At 40.2% G+C, this 16,231-nt stretch overlaps 1 protein-coding gene across 3 annotated transcripts in view; it reads right to left on the bottom strand.

Moving 5' to 3' along the window:
• UXS1 (UDP-glucuronate decarboxylase 1) overlaps window positions 1-16,231 on the bottom strand; it is a 93,171-nt gene that overhangs the window by 55,506 nt on the left and 21,434 nt on the right. The window contains exons 2-5 of one of the 3 annotated variants that reach the window (XM_077814274.1): window positions 15,686-15,713; window positions 12,307-12,355; window positions 10,129-10,172; window positions 6,023-6,083 (exon numbers count right to left, since the gene is read on the bottom strand). In XM_077814274.1, the coding sequence (XP_077670400.1) occupies window positions 6,023-6,083; window positions 10,129-10,172; window positions 12,307-12,355; window positions 15,686-15,713 (182 nt within the window). The remainder of the gene's footprint in view (window positions 1-6,022; window positions 6,084-10,128; window positions 10,173-12,306; window positions 12,356-15,685; window positions 15,714-16,231) is intronic. The other 2 variants (XM_077814265.1, XM_077814280.1) reach the window with 2 other exon arrangements.

Genomic DNA, 16,231 nt, shown 5'->3' with positions numbered 1-16,231 from the left:
TTACAAATCACAACAGACCACAAATTCATTATGTTGCAGATCAACAACTGTCACTTCAAACCTGCAGACCCAATACCTAGTGCTTGAGGAGGATACACTAGCACCATCTGGGTAGAATAAATTTACTTTAATAGTATTATAAAATGGTTGATGACTTCAACATTTACTAAAATGCATTAAAAATAGCATATAATTCATCTCTATCTGGAACACTTATAAGTTTGTATATTTGCCATGCAGGTTCATTTCCTTCTCGTTGCAGTCATATCTGGTGCTTTCAGTCAGATTCAGGCATCTAATATCCCTTTCAGACATTTAATATCCCATGTCGAAATTACACTATATTTTCATTTTATAATTTCATAGGTACATCACGTAAGATTTAGAGAGCACATGGTACTGATCCTAAATTGACATCAACCATATTAAGAAATTTTCCAAAAAAGAAAGCAGCCTACTACCTACCCATCTTCTCAGGAAAAGCATGGGTAAACAAACAGGCCCAGCAGCAAGGAATAGAGTTTAACAGACTTGGGCTCTATTGGACCAGTGTGGTAGTGGAAATGAACTCAGTGAGGAACCCTCTACTGAGACTAAATCGAGTTCTAAATGGACACATCTAGGAGTTGTCAGCTTGAGTATGCTCAACTGATGGGCAAGAGTATGAGCAGAAAGGCGGTCTCTAAAGCACCCAGGACCCAAACCATAAAGAACTTCTTAGGTTTAACACACCTTCAATTGCCTCTGGAGTCAAACTGTGAACATGAGCAGACTCCAGAGTACAGTGGGCATATACAGTCACTGTAAACACCTCACCTCCTTGCTTTTCTTTCTGCACTTGCTCCCCAAAGAATTCAATGCCTAGTTGAAGATTTGGGCTCGGATACCCAAAGCAATCCCTATATTGACCTCAGCTGCCTGAAAATACACTTTTTCCTCTGTGACCATGTCCCTTCTTGACCGCTACATTCTACCAACACAATGAAACTGTCAGACAACAGATAGCCTGGTGAGCACAGAAGACCCGACTTTCACAGGAGCTGGACTTACATAATGGAGTTCACTTCCACAAATGCTCAAAACTGACTGGAGCTCAGGTTTTTCACTTGGCTTTCCCTTTCAGTGATTTCTTCTGCCATGCACAATCAAGCTATTCAGCTATTTCTCCTACAGGCGAGAGAGAAAGACACTATTCTGCCTACTTTAATTCAGAATTGAACGAAACATCCAACCATTTTTCTTAGTTATTCCGTTATCCAATTTTTAAAGACTGCATCTAAAAAGCCCAAGCACAACAACTTGAACTGTCTTGACATAGCAACACACACAAAAACTACATAAAAATTAAGGTTGCAAAATCCCACAAATTGGGAAATGCCTGTGCAGTCTCATGTCAGTCTCACTGTGCAAATGGATTATGAGACAATCTAATTTTTTCAAAGGACCCCATCTCATTCAGTGCGCAGAGTGCATTGCACTCACTTGTTCAGCTATTCAGTATATTATTTCTCCTCAATGTGTGGCTCCATGCCTTATTTACTGTAGACTCTTCAAACTCTGCCCTGAAGACAGAATTACTACTTTCTTCACAGGCTTTTCTAAGGTGCTCATAGCTATCCGAGGGTTGCGCAAACGTTCTTGATCACCAATTTTCACTTCAAAGAAGTGAATTAATTTTCATAGCACCTCTGTGAGATAAGACACTGGTATTATCCCCATTTTGCGGATGGGAAACCAAGGCACAGAGATTAAGGTCAAAAGTATCCATTAATTGTGTGTGTCCAGTCTGTGCACTAAATGAGGAAGAGGCCCTGAGGGAAAAATAGTATGTGGTCATTTAATTAAGGCCGGCATCACAATTACATATGCCCCAGGGAGCAAAACTGTTTGTACAGACTTTGCAACCTTAATGTTCTTTTAATGTAGAACTCCTCGTGTGGTTTCCTAAGTTTTTCAAAAAGCAAAATGGAAAAACAAATTCCATCCTATGGTATCATATAGACAACCTTCATCAACAGGGTTGAAACCTGGAGATCCACGGCACAGCTCTCTGCCACCTGAGCTAATGGAGTACCTGATATAGTTGTAGGCGGTTATCCTGTATGTGAAGCAGAACCACAGGGGGATGAGACACTTTGTCAGTGGGTTCCACAGATACTTGCTGACAGCAGAGGAATGGTGACACTCAGGACTTCGAGTGCCATTCCAGGCTCTAGAGGGCAGATTCTTCTCTGCCCATTCTCTCCCAACAATGACCCTTCTGCCCAATCCCCTCCAACCTGTCTCTGTCCTATTCTCCTCCCCAACCCCTACAAGCTCCTTGCCCCAGTCCTATTCTCTTCACCTAGAGTCTCCAAGTCTCCACTTCTCAGGCTTCCCATCCCAGTCTCCTTGCCCAAACCCTCCAGATTCCAAGTTCTCTTCTATTAACAGACAGCAGATTTAAAACAAACAAAATTGGGTATTTCTTCACTCAACGCACAGTCAACCTGTGGAACTCTTTGCCAGAGGATGTTGTGAAGGCCAAGCCTATAACAGGCTTTAAAAAAAACTAGATAAATTCATGGAGGATAGGATCCACCAATGGCTATTATCCAGGATGGGCAGTGATGCTGTTCCTAGTCTGTTTGCCAGAAGCTGGAAAGGGCGACGGGATGGATCACTAGATGGTTGCCCCGTTCTGTTCATTCCCTCTGGGACACCTGGCATTGGCCACTGTTGGAAGATGGCTAGATGGACTTTCATTTTACTCAGTATGGCCGTTTTTATGTTCTGTCCCTCACAGCCTCCTTGGCCAGTCTCCTTACCCAGCCAGTCCCAGTTTCCTCCCCTTCCCATCTTCTCAATTGATCATTCTCTTCCCTTCCATGCCCTCTAGTCACCTCCACATCCATGCTCCCAGTCCCAATCTGCCTTCTTGGGCTCCTCATCTAATCTCAGCGTCCCCACCGCCTTGCCCCAGTTTCTTCGTTCAGCCAGTCCCAGTTCTCTCCCCCAACCCCTGCACCCTGACTCCTTGTCGGATCAGTCTTTCTTCCCTCTTCACTTTCTTTCTCCAGCCCCCACTGGTTCTCAACTCCAGTCTGTTTGCCCATCCAGCACCACCTGTCTCTCCAGGCTCCTTCTCCCGAGCTACTCCATCCTCCTGCACCTCGGCAGGTCTGGATTTTGCCCCCACTGCATTCAAATCAGACACTTTCTCCTCCATGCTGCCTGTGCCCAGCAGGACAGCATAAAGAGGACAGAAGAGACAGGTTCCCTGCTCTCAGTTCAAGTGTCTGGACCTGGATCCAGCACAGCCCACAGCAGCGCAGATCTGCAATTTCAGGAAAAGTCCTGCTTATTTACAGGTTGGAGCATGGCCACCACGGACAGAATCTTCAAGAAATGTAGCTGTTAAAGTCTACTAAATCTGTACATGCAAACTGATTTTTCAAAGGCTTATAACTCGGCCAGATTTGAGTAGATTTTCACAGGGATGGCCAAAGGCACATCCCTGACATAGAGGCCAAATTTCAGTCTCTATCACAAAGTTACGTTATAACTTCTCAAATAAAAGGTTGCCAGACTTTTTTAAAACTTTTTTCCTAGCCTTGTTCTCAGAAAAGGCAACCATTTTGGTGAAAATTTTCTTTAAAAAAAAAAAAAAAAATCAGCTTCAGTCAGAAAGCATGGAGAAGTTTGCCAAATGTTAACCATTTGGGCGAACGTTATAAGTAACTGAAAACAGGATTTTCCAACAGGAACTGTTGGGAAACCTTAATAAGTGGCATTACCAGTCCCACCTATAAGTGACAAACATACTACATGACTGCTTACATTCCAAGATTCTGAGCCCACTCCCACTGAAGCTAATGAGAGTTTTGCCATGACCAGACAATTTGCAAGAGGACCAGACAGTATCAGGCCCTGTGCTTTTTTTTTTCTTCAATGTTACTGGTTTTAATGAGTGCTGCTTATATACTGTGAAGATTTAGAATACATATAATGTATTCTGCAGCCTCAGAATGTGCTGTGGAATTTACCCCTTGCCAAAGAACTATTCTCTAGAAATTAAAATTTTGCTTTAAAGTAAAAGTTACATTTCTAGCCCTTGCTATTGTGAAGATGCAAACCACACAAACTAGTGCACTGATATCTGAGTTTGCAGTCACCTGAAACAACAGCTCTGAGAGCTGCTAACTTTCCCCTTCCTTGTCTATGGGGCATGGACACAAACTTGATGAAATTTTGACCATTATTGTTAGCTATTATACTACTGATTATTTAGCAGAACCATCCTGCTAGGGTGCTATCCACAATTTCAAACTGCCTCTAGTGCTTTCTGCAGGGGCCAAAAGCCTCAAGTGACATCTACATCCGAGTCACTGATGATTTCCATGGTGCAGCTATGCATTATCCGAAAACTCGAGAATTGAAAATGCAGAGACAGTACAGCATAAAGGTAATTTATTGTCAAAATAAACGGATGCTACTTTACTGGCTGTATTTGTTTTTATATCTAATTCTTTAGAACTTCCTATAAAAAACTGAAATGAAGCAGCTACAGAATTTCCTGCATTATGCACAAGAATCCAAGGATCTTGATGCAAAGCTGAAATCTAGTTTCATGCAGAGTACACTGGGCTTGCAATATAATACTGACAACGTTTGGAAGAGATGTTTGCAATAAGGCTGCAGTATCAGCAATGCACTCTTGTTAGCAGACTTGATTACAAAGATCTAAAGACAAGTACTGCAGGCCTTGGCCATTCTGTCCAAAGTCAAGTCAGTTTCTATCAGCCTGATCCAAAGCTGATTAAAGTCAACTGTAGCCATTCCATTTACTGTCACTGAGCTTTAGAGTGGGCCTTGATAATACAGCCCTCAAACCTTTCTCAACTACAGACAGATAACTATCAAAAGGTATTGGTTTCAGATCACTGGCCTTTTTCTTTGCACAGGCTTTTCTTAACTATTGTTCACTTCTTTATTAAACTTCGCATATACTGAAAAAAGAATACAGAAGAATTTCTGTTCATATGTAAGCTATTACCCATGCTCGGGGAACTTCATTTTTAATAGCGAAAACAAGCCTCTTGTTTTCATTCCACTGAATTTTCTAAAAGGCAAGGAGTTGAGATCAAAATGAACATTAGACAAGTTAAGCATAAGAGCACTACACAGAGATCTGTACTACTCTCCGCTCCCTACCAGGGAGGCAAAAACTTGGACCACGTACTTGCACACGATACAGAATCCGTTTGTTCTATAACTTCTTAGAATCCACAGGCAAGTTCATCCCTGCCCCGCAGCAAGGGCCACCACAGGGAACCGAAGAATCTAAGGACGGAGCTCACCTCCACCTTGTTTCAATGGCATCTATGGGCCATGACAGCAGCAGAGATGCCCTGGAGCATCAGAATGCCCTGTCATAACATGGCCTCTTCTTCCTGTGATGCACCCTGGAATGTCTTCTATGCTCTCTAGGATTTCCCAGGTTCTTTGGGTCTGGCGTATTCCTCTATCTTTATGTTTGTCTGTCTCATGTCTGCTCTATGGCAGTGCAAAAGGGACCACAGGGCATCAAGGAATCTGACCCCACGTTAGACTCTCTCTCCAAGCCTTGGTCGGACAGGTTTTTCCAACACTTTGCACTTTCTAAACCATTGCCCCTCTTCAGAAGAATCCCAATGTCAGAAAATTTCCAGCAGCTGGGAACATGGACAAGCACCCTTCTGAAAAACACACCTTAGAGCCCAGCCAATGTAGTTCCAAGACAGCAGAAACCCTATTAATGAGTCACACCGCCAATCCAGAGCCCAAGGCTATTATCCACATGCTGTCACTGAGCACCTCACCACCACAGGGTGAAAGGAATTAGAGTAGTTGCTCCTGAACCTATGTAGGAGGTATCAAGCTGCACAACAAAATTATAAAAATCTTCTTTTAATTAATCCTGTGACCCTAATTGAGTTTTACACAATTCTAAACCAATGCCTCGTATTTCCACAACATGAGCCCTGACGAAATACTGACTTACCAAAATTCTTTTACGGTCCTTTTCTGATAGAAATTTCACTGGTGGATACTTCTGGGTGAAACTACAGAACATTTCAAAACAGGAAGAAGAAAAACTAAATTAAGATTTATTTAGGTGACTGATGACAACTTTTCCTTCGTGTATCTACTTTGTGAAATCTGTCACAAAAATTAACATTTCATCTCATAGGAGAGAACATAAGGCACTGAAAATTCTCAAAAAGTGTGTTTACTTAGATTTTTAACTTTGTGGCAACATTGCTTTCAAATTGCTATCACCCTCCTAAAGAAAAAAAACTGAGCCGCCACAAGAAACTGTTCTGCATTTAGTAAAAATAAGGTAAAGAGGACTGAATTATCAAATAATAAAATAAATAAATAAAGTTGCAAATAAAAAAATCTGTGGCCCCTTATTTTCTGCTTTATGGTGCACAGATTCTTTTTTAAAAAGTGTTTCTTTTCTTGCTTGATTTTGCACTAAAACCTTCAGGGTTTGGGCCTATGGACAGCTGGAGAACTGGTGCTGATGATGACATCACAGGAGTCTGAAACCAGAACTGCTGCTGAGTGGCAAGTATTTTCAGATGGTTGGTTTTGAATTTGTTTTTAAATCAAAACTCCTGAAAACCACTTGAGACGAAAAAAAGAGTTTTGTTAACTACTCAGCACCCTCAACCTCTCACTCTTTTCTTTTACATTTCATTTATGTAAAATTTAAAACCAGAAAGTCAAGGAAATTGTTTTTAAATTAGGATAGCCTTCACAGAGCTACATAATGTGAGAGTTAAGGATGACTCAGAAGACTACCACTGCTTTGGAGGGGTGTGTGTTACCATTTCACATACCATTTTTTGCACCCTTAATCCATATACACAAAAGGTAGATGTTCCTGGGGTGGGGATGTGAGAACTAAAATAAAACACATTAGCCAGCAATTCTCATTTTCTGCAAAACTACTAGGCCTGAAAATAGTAAGCGTACAATTGATGCTCAAGAGCATAAAGAATTACGGACACTGAACTATCACCCCTCAATGATTTTTTTCACTTGTTTGTGTGCTGTATTATGGGAATAACAAGTAAGGCTGTGCTGAGATTCAGTAAAGCAGCATTTTAGTCTTGCCAGTATTTCAGTAACTCAGGTCATTCTTAAGTAAGTGTCATAAAAAGTAACTCAAATATTCATCACCCCTCCTCTCCAGTTAGTTTGCATGCTGCAACACCTCTAGCTCTTGTGAAAACTGCCTTTAAAAAGATTAAAAGTCTAGTGGATGAGATGAATCAGTAGAGCGAATGGAACTGCATATATGCCAAGAATTCTCCTTGAGAGATTACTTTTTCATCCATACACAAACAGAATCCCACTGGATTGCCTCCATGCCCCTGGGTCTGAAGCACCATGCCTCAACTATCTCTCATCCACAACCTTGTCTCAATGGGGATCTCCAAGAGGGAGAGCACAGATGCTGTGTACTTGAATGGCATCATCAACCCTTCACCCTGAGAGTGCTTGTGATACTATCTTCAGCTTCCTGTGTGTGGAAACCAGGCAGCAGCAGAAACCTCAAATGTTCCCATGCCTGGAGGTTGGTTGCAGACTCTCCTCCACACACACATACCACTGGAGAACACCTTGATGGTGAGGTAACAGAACTTCTTTGATCCAAACAGGGGGATCAAATAAGGTGGGGAAAAAAATGGAATCCATTCCTTCCTTGACCACAAGGATGTCTCCATATGTTTGTCCTCAGGTCCTCACTACAGGGAACACAGTTCCGGTTGTCTGGATCCTTTAACTGGACATTTTTATGCTTTGAATTAATTGGTTCTTTTTAGGTTTAACTCTGATTTTCCTGATTTCTAGCGATTGTTTATGATAACTATGCCACTCTGATAATGCTTTAAGTTACTTATATGAACTCTGAAAGTTCACTCCAGATAAATTAATAAAAGTTTCTCAAGGGCTAAGTATTAAAGAATGCCTTCATTTCCTCCTCTGCAGAACCATGAGGATGGGTTACCTTTGGACTGTACAAGATAAGCGCTTTTCACCCACCACAACACCCATAAAACCAGTAGCGAAGAATAAGCTTTAAAGGCTCGCTATTCATCAGCCTCAATTCTCTAACAACTACAGACTCAGAGGGCCCTTGTGTGGCTCTTTACGTCCTTGCAAAGTGCATGTAAAATGCTACCTGATCAAAATTCACCAGGGGATAGCATTTTACACTCGCTTTGACCGAGTGTGAGTAACTACAGAGTCACAAGAATGGCAAGTCAGGCTCATCTCTTGTGATTTCATAATGCCAAAATCGGGTGTGTGGAGAGGGGTACATGTACGTATTTTCCCCCTCAGTGGCAGGCACACAATGTCATCTGAAATATAACCCATTAACAATATACTGCACACATACTCCAAATGCAAAGTCATTCATGTGTGTCTTCACCAAAGGCTAAATAACCTACTGCCTCTGATGCAAAAAGAAATAGATCTCAATTTGACATATTGCACCAAAATGTAACACTATTAAAAAATTAATACTGATCAAGCCATCACATAACACAGGCCATCCACGAAGGACAGAACAGACAGCAGCTCAAGTCAGGTAGAAAAAAAAACCCACTAAAGAAACACTTCTGCTACTGTTAAAAATTAAACAAATACAGTGGAACCCCATTTATCCAATTTAACTGGGACCGAGACTGGATCAGATCATGAGAAATTTGGATAATTAGAAGAATGGGCAAAGAGCTTCAGCCTGAGGCCGACAGCCCGAGTCGTGCCATCCGGGGCCAAAGCGTCAATTACTTATATTCCTTCATGTACACTGATGGTTTGGTTAATACACCGAGCCGGATAATGGAGGCTCAGATAAACAGGGTTCTACTGTACTTAGTTTCATAACAATCAATTGAAGACAAGAGAATGTATAGGACTTTTTTTAAGCCATTAATTCATGACTACAGTTTAATAAAAATAGCAGTAGCAGGTGCAGTACCTACTGGTAGCCATGTGTAATCAATGTCTGCATGTTGCCAACAAGGTCACCCTGTTTGATCTGTCAAGTCAGTGCTCATATTAGGATTTAGTAAATGAGGGTCACACATTCTCAACAAAAATTGTAAGTGGCTGGTCAGTAAATCTGGAAGTCAGCTGTAAAATAAAACCGGACATCTGTATTTGAGCACGATATCGTCTGCACCCAAGACAAAGCGTGCAGCATCCTGGAAACTGTGCAGGCATTATGTACACTCAGTTTCAGGAGTGGAACACAGTTTCACTCTTCATCCATGGGAGAGGCACAGTGACAGCCAGCATGTCAGGTGCACTCACATGCTTACTGACACCGTACAGCCTGTGGGATATGGCATGGGTTCAAAATATGGAATAGGGACAGAATTATCAGCCCTGAGTTCTCTTAAACGAGAAGAGCAGTTCATCCAAACTGATGAATGCTGAAAACGTTCCTAAATTCAATTCATCTTTTAGTTCTTCATATTTTTACTTAACTGAACCCTTCTTGAGTTAATAGCAGAGATCTGAACAGATTTTATTTTTGTGTTGTTTTTTAATGAAGGCAAAAAACACACGGTCACCTTAGGGCTTTTCATACAGGCTGTTAATCAGTGCTCAGAGTGCTGCTGACATTTACTATTATAGGCCTTAGTCCTACAAATCCCTATGCAAGAGCTTAACTTCACAAACAATGAGTAGTCCCATTAACTTCAAAGAGACCACTCCCAATGCACACAGTTATAATGCTGCAGTGTCTACACGGACACTGCGGCGCCCTAACTACAGCTACATACGCGCTACGCTTCTTGTGGAGGAGAAAATTATTATGTTGGTGCAGTTATAAATGCACTTACATCAGCAGGAGACAGGCTGCAGTGGGTACACTAACATAATTTAGGTCGACATAACCTGCCTTATGTCAACCTACCTGCGTAGTACTGATCAGGCCACAGTGCTTACTAACAAACAGGAGACGTACAACATTACTGAGCACATAATATTCATGTGAGTTCACTGAAGACCTTGAGACTCATTCAGGACAAAACAAACAGCTCTGCTGACTGAACCCCAACCCCACAAGAACAGACGTACCTTTTTTCCAGGTCTCTGATTTTCTCTCTTAGTGGTGCAACAGCCTAAAGAAGGAATAAAAGTAATTCTTTAAAGGAAGTTGTAAGAATTTACATCTCAGAAAAAAGAAAAACAATGCCTACGCAGACTATTATAAGAGTAACAGTAGGGGTGGCAATCTTACACCTCGTCTAAATAAATTCATTTAAGAAACCAAGATCAGAACAACTTATATTTAGAGAGTTTTGTGCCAATGGATCCCAAAGCATATTACAAAAAAAGGAAGAATCTGCTATAAATACAGGAAATTACTTCACCTACCACTGACATGCAGCACATGCAGAGTAGCTGTTTAAAAAGTATGTAGCAACAGTAAACAACAGTTTAGGACAACACAAGAAATATTCAACTTAAGTTGTTGGGGAAGTTTAGGCAGCCAGAATATAGTTAAACGTACTAGAATATAGCCATCACACCGAGACTAACACCTCTAGCTCTTGTGAAAACTGCCTTTAAAGACTAAAAGTTGTCAGGGCCTCTGTTTTAAAGAGACAATGACACATTACAAAAAATCGAGTTCTAAACACATTTCTTCAACAGGCTTGTTACAACCACCCTGGATTATTAAAGGGAAAGAAATTTAAAAATGCAGTTTATCTACTAATATCTATGCTCTTTGTTTAACTCTCTTCGTTTCTCTGAACTTGGACAGTGATAAATAAATGAAATTAGTTTCACTTCCAGATTCTTTATCATGTAATGCCAGGCTTGAGTTTTAAACAAGGAAGATGAAGTCTGAACATACTTTTTGGTTTTAGGCTTTATAAATGCTTTTTACAAAATTTAAATTTAGGGCCAAATATAAGTTGACAGCATCTCTTTAGGATCACCTGCATTGTGTCACTAGCACCACAGTGCCCTTTAACAAACTCTGGATTTACTTTAAAAAATACTGACAGATTCAATTTTGACAACTGAAAGCCTCCAGGAATGGAAATGAACTGTGCTTTGTGTTATTCCCCCCTATGTACTGTAATTTGGGCTTATTAATTCAGTAACTCATGCTGAGTAGTACTTCAACAAGCAGTCCCATTGATTCCAATGGAGAAAGGAATTACACAATGTGAATTAAGGCAGCATAATTAGGGGCTAGGTACTTTCAGCAAGCTCCAGAGAATTTTTATTTCTCAGGAATTTTACAGTAACTTTTGCATGTTGGGTATTCACAGATTTGTACATCTTAACTTTTTTTTTAAAAGAAGTTAAAAACAGCATTTCCAAATCCATAAAACCTATTGCAGTTGTACCCAAAATGAAAAAACACATGTAAGACATTAAGAGCCTGTTCCAATGCCTACTGAAGTCAATGAAAAGACCAAGTGAATTTAATAGGCTTCAAATCACGTCTAAAGTAACAGTGGATATATAAAAAGAAAAGGAGTACTTGTGGCACCTTAGAGACTAACCAATTTATTTATTTAGTCTCTAAGGTGCCACAAGTACTCCTTTTTTTTTTGCGAATACAGACTAACACGGCTGTTACTCTGAAACCAGTGGATATATAGTTCTCTTGAGATATGAGAAATCTGGTAAATCAAACACACTATTGATTGCCTCACCGAAAAATGAATAGTCAGTCATAGAACAGCGTCTATATATGCTACTAAACTTTCATTTTTCGGAATTATGAATTGGAAACCTAGTACAAATCTATTAGGTTTTTCAGATGTGCTCATCAGCATAGTATTTCATCGCTAAAATATAACTGATTAATCTGCATAAGAGTTAAGAACAAAGCAATGCACATAGGTGGAAATTTTCAAATAGTAAATGCTTGTTAAAAGTTAAATACACTTAACTTTTTGGAGGGGTGACAGAGAAAGGAGTTAGTACAGCAGTCCTAAAACTTGGTAACAAAGGCTCAATTCCCAGCATGACTGGGATAGTTAGGAAGATACTGTGGCAAACAGGATTGGATCTTTGGAATTATAATCTTCTGAGAGAGGTTTAGGGAAAACAGAGGGAAGCCACTGATTAGCTGTTTGGGTCCGCTGTTTGGGTCCACTCTAATGAAGAATGAGACCTAATGCTGAGGATTACATTAGTGGGAGAATAATAAAGTAAAATATTCTAGTTAGAAAGAAAATTAATTTAAAAGAAGTCGAAATAAAGAGGATATTAACCACTTAATAAACTAACCTCCTCTATCTTACTTTCAACCTTCTGATCCCCATTGTCTTGGATAGACCTGTTGAAGAAAAAGAGCCATTAAACAGATCAACTAAGTGCCATTTCCAATGTGTTCTTAATTTTTTAAAAATTTCCTTTAAAAAGTTTATTACTCCAGAATATGTTCTCTAGAGCTACACAAACAGAGCAAATGACCACCATGGCCAGATCCAATGCTTACTGAAGTCAACTGGAACCTTTCCATTAACTCTAATGGCCTTTAAATCAGGTCCAAAGTTAGCAATCTTGATCAACATGGTAGATTCAACATTGTATTCAAAATTCAATACAATATAAGAAGATAACCTAGTCACTCATCACAGGGTCACCTTCCCCAAAAGTATTTTTGTAGTGCAGTTCTACTAGGAAACGTGACTAAAATGGCTTGGAAGGGGTCTGTATTTATTGTCTCAATGACTCCATATCAAGTGTACAAATATAATATATTTTTCCAACTGCTAAATTTGCGAACTCAATCTAGGATCAGAGAGTTAAGATAGGTTCTTCATTTCCCACCTGTAATAAAGATTTTACAGACCAAATAATGTCTTTAGCAGAACCTGTGAAATTCCAGTGCAGTTAGTGGGGTGATACAAAAGTGTAACTGACTGGAAAATGGTAAACAGTTCTGCAGTTTAAGGCAGCTTTGAATTTTTTTAAAAGCAAAATCAGCACACTGAAGACTGTTTTAAGTAACCACTCTATGGACAAAAACATACTTAAGCAAAGGTTGCTTAGTAAAGGTGGAGCCATGCTAATATATTTGGGGATACTTCAGGGTAGCCTCTTAAGACAAGAAGGTGCAGAATAAAGCTGGTCTCTTGTACAGATTTAATTGTAATCTAATTTAGTGTTTAAATGTATATAACATCTCAAGTGATTAGAGATGTTTTTCCTCTGAGCAAGCCACTTAGCATACGCATTCTTGTGACTAAGGGCTTGCCTACTCTTAAAAGACTGCAGCTGCACCACTGTAGCGCTTCGGTGAAGATGGTACCTAAGCCAACAGAAGGGCTTCCCCTGTCAGCATAGCCACTCTACCTACCCAAGAGGCGGTACCTATGCTGATGGGAGAAGTCCTCCCATCAACATAAAGCTATGTATACCAGGAGTAAGGTCGGTATAACTGCGTCGCTCAGGTGTATGGATTTTCCATATCCTGAGCAACACAGTTATACCAACATAATTTGCTAGTGTAGCCCAAGCCTACGTGATTTCACTTAAGTTTGCATGAGTTCTTGTTTCAACTTAATTTTCGTTTCAGACAGCTTATGGAACTATTCAACATGATTTACAGTGGTAAGTTTTTGCATACTAGAGGTTTCAGGGGCAGCCAATGCAAAATCGAGTTCTTTCAAGTAAAACAGAGCTCCTTTACTTGAGACCTGCCGTCATTACACCTCGAGAAACAGAAGGCCGTTTGTTAAGTAGACACACACACATACTACCACAGTGTTAGAAATCAGAACAACAATTCTCCTCACATCATTCTGTAAAAAATCTTACTAAGTCAGTCAGTCCAGCATGCCTCACTCAGGCAAAACTCCTACTGACTTCAGTAGTTTTGCCTCAGGAAGGAGTGCAGTATTGAGTAGAACCATTCAGGTTCTAGAGACTCTTTTCACAAAAGACAGCCACTTACTGTACCAGCAGCAGCAAAAACTGACTTATAGGTTAACATGCAGCATTAGAATATTATTCAGGAGTAACACTAACTCACAATAGTTACTGTATTAGATATTTTCCTGAAAATAGATAATGCACACAACTTTGAACGTGCATCTGTGGAACAGAGAATCTTCTCCTTTGTGGTAAGTGATTAAGGAAAAACTTAACAGAAAACACAACATATGAAAACGTTCTTAAAGTAATCTCAAAAGTCAGATCTGTTGTAGTGTGTTCACATGCTGTAGTTTTGAGCACTGGCCAATTGCAGCTTTATGTTAAGTGAGTTTTCCCCTCCTTAACTTACCAATTTAGTTACAGAGGGCTGGTCTGAGCACTCTACTTCTGTGGAGTGAAGCTACACGGATGGTCTCTCCCCTAAAGGTTCATCTCCTTTCCCTTACAACTCTATGGGGATATTCCCACATAAGATCATGCTTTCTCAATTAAAATTAGTTTCCTTCATAGATATTTAGATTCAAGGCAGGCTTTGAGGGAGTGGCGGCAGGAATTTTCTACACATCTCAGGGTATGCCTTCACCACAGAATTAGCCCGAATAGAGTGTCCCCACCATAAAGCCCTACCTGTGTCAGACCCGTGTGGCTGGGTCCCCAATGGTGCTGTAGTAGCCTATGAGCTGGGATGGGTTTCTGGTGGGTTATCCCATTATTCTTAATAGTCCACTAAACTGGGCCACTCTGTGAATTCATTCACAGGATGCATCTCCCCTACCCCTAACATGGAGCTACTGTCTGTGGTAGTGACATGAGAATAATACTTCATGTAAATAACTTCTAAGAGAAGCTACTCATTATTAATGCAAATAGCTCTGAAGGCATAAGCAAACAGCGTTTGAGAGCAAGAACTTTTAATGGGAAGGTCATTAAGCAATTCAGCTAGCAAACCACAAAGTGATCTGTACTGCATTTACTCAGATAGCGCCTCTGTTCAAATGCTGTGGAAAATGCAGCAGAAATGAAGCAGGCACATGCAGGGTTAAAATGCTGATCCAATGTATTTGACTTACAGATGAAGCAGGCACATGCAGGGTTAAAATGCTGAGCCAATATACTTAACTTACAGTTCAGTAAAAGGGAGCACACAGACAAGGAAGCACAGGTCAGGTGAAACTGTGGGAAAGCACTGGAGGACTAACAGCAACTGGGCTTGCTTAGCCTGCAGTCTCATTGCAAAATAGGTAGGTTGCCAGCCTGGCTGAAAAAAACCTAAGCTAAAGCCTAAACCCTCAGATGTGTCTGCTAGCCTAGTCTTAAAGCACCCTCAAGCCTTGGATAGAGGTTTTTCCTTGTGTGAACAGAAGATGCATTACAGCCAAAAGTTCATCTAACTCTGCAGTTAAGGCAAAGCTTAAGGGTTAAGGAGGTACAAATCCTTTACTGGTTATCTTGGAATGTCCTTCCACTCCAGTGGAATGAGGAGGAGGAAACTCAGCGTGTCTTGTCCCCTGCCAGTGAGGATGTTCACAGCCCTATAGTACTTCTCTGATGCTGAAGGCGTTTTTATTACACGAATGGTGGATTCTACATCTACCATTGTTAAGAGCTGACATTTCAACAACTTTGTGAGCAGCTTTTTCTGATTTCTTCCTATTGTTGCATGATGGGATGGTAGCGGAAATAACCTCGTTTCAAATAAAGATACTCGGACAAAATAAAGTATTACCTCATGTTGATAAAGTTGCCCCATACAGCTAAAAAAAAAAGAAAAAAAAACATTATAGTGCCATTTAACAAACTATTACTTATTTCTCAATTTTTATGTCATCCTAATAAGAAGAAATTTAAAACTAACTTATCTATTCTAAAAACAAGTCACTTTATATATGCCAAGTGATCAGAACTCTTTGTACAAGTCAAACAAAACCAATGAAGTTAGATGAGGCTTTTTCCTGTGCTACAAAAGGGAAAAATTTTGAATCATGCATGTCAAATAAACAAAGAGCATGCAGTATATCAGATTGAGAGATACTCCAAATAGATATATCTGTGGTTATCTGAAAAGATGATCAGCTAATATACTCCCCTTCTATATATCAATCCCACACACATCACAGAATAGAGTAAACCATATCAGCAGTAACTGAATTACGATTTGCCAAAGTGGATATTATATAATGCTTTATTCATTAAAGAAACTGGACAACGTGCTGTGAGCAAGAAAGGGGTCCTATGGACCCCAGCCTGAAGGGTTGGGTGATGTGCAGTGAAT

Source organism: Eretmochelys imbricata, chromosome 1, assembly GCF_965152235.1.
Source record: "Eretmochelys imbricata isolate rEreImb1 chromosome 1, rEreImb1.hap1, whole genome shotgun sequence".
NCBI lineage: Eukaryota > Metazoa > Chordata > Testudines > Cheloniidae > Eretmochelys > Eretmochelys imbricata.
This window is presented reverse-complemented; position numbering and strand designations above follow the sequence as displayed.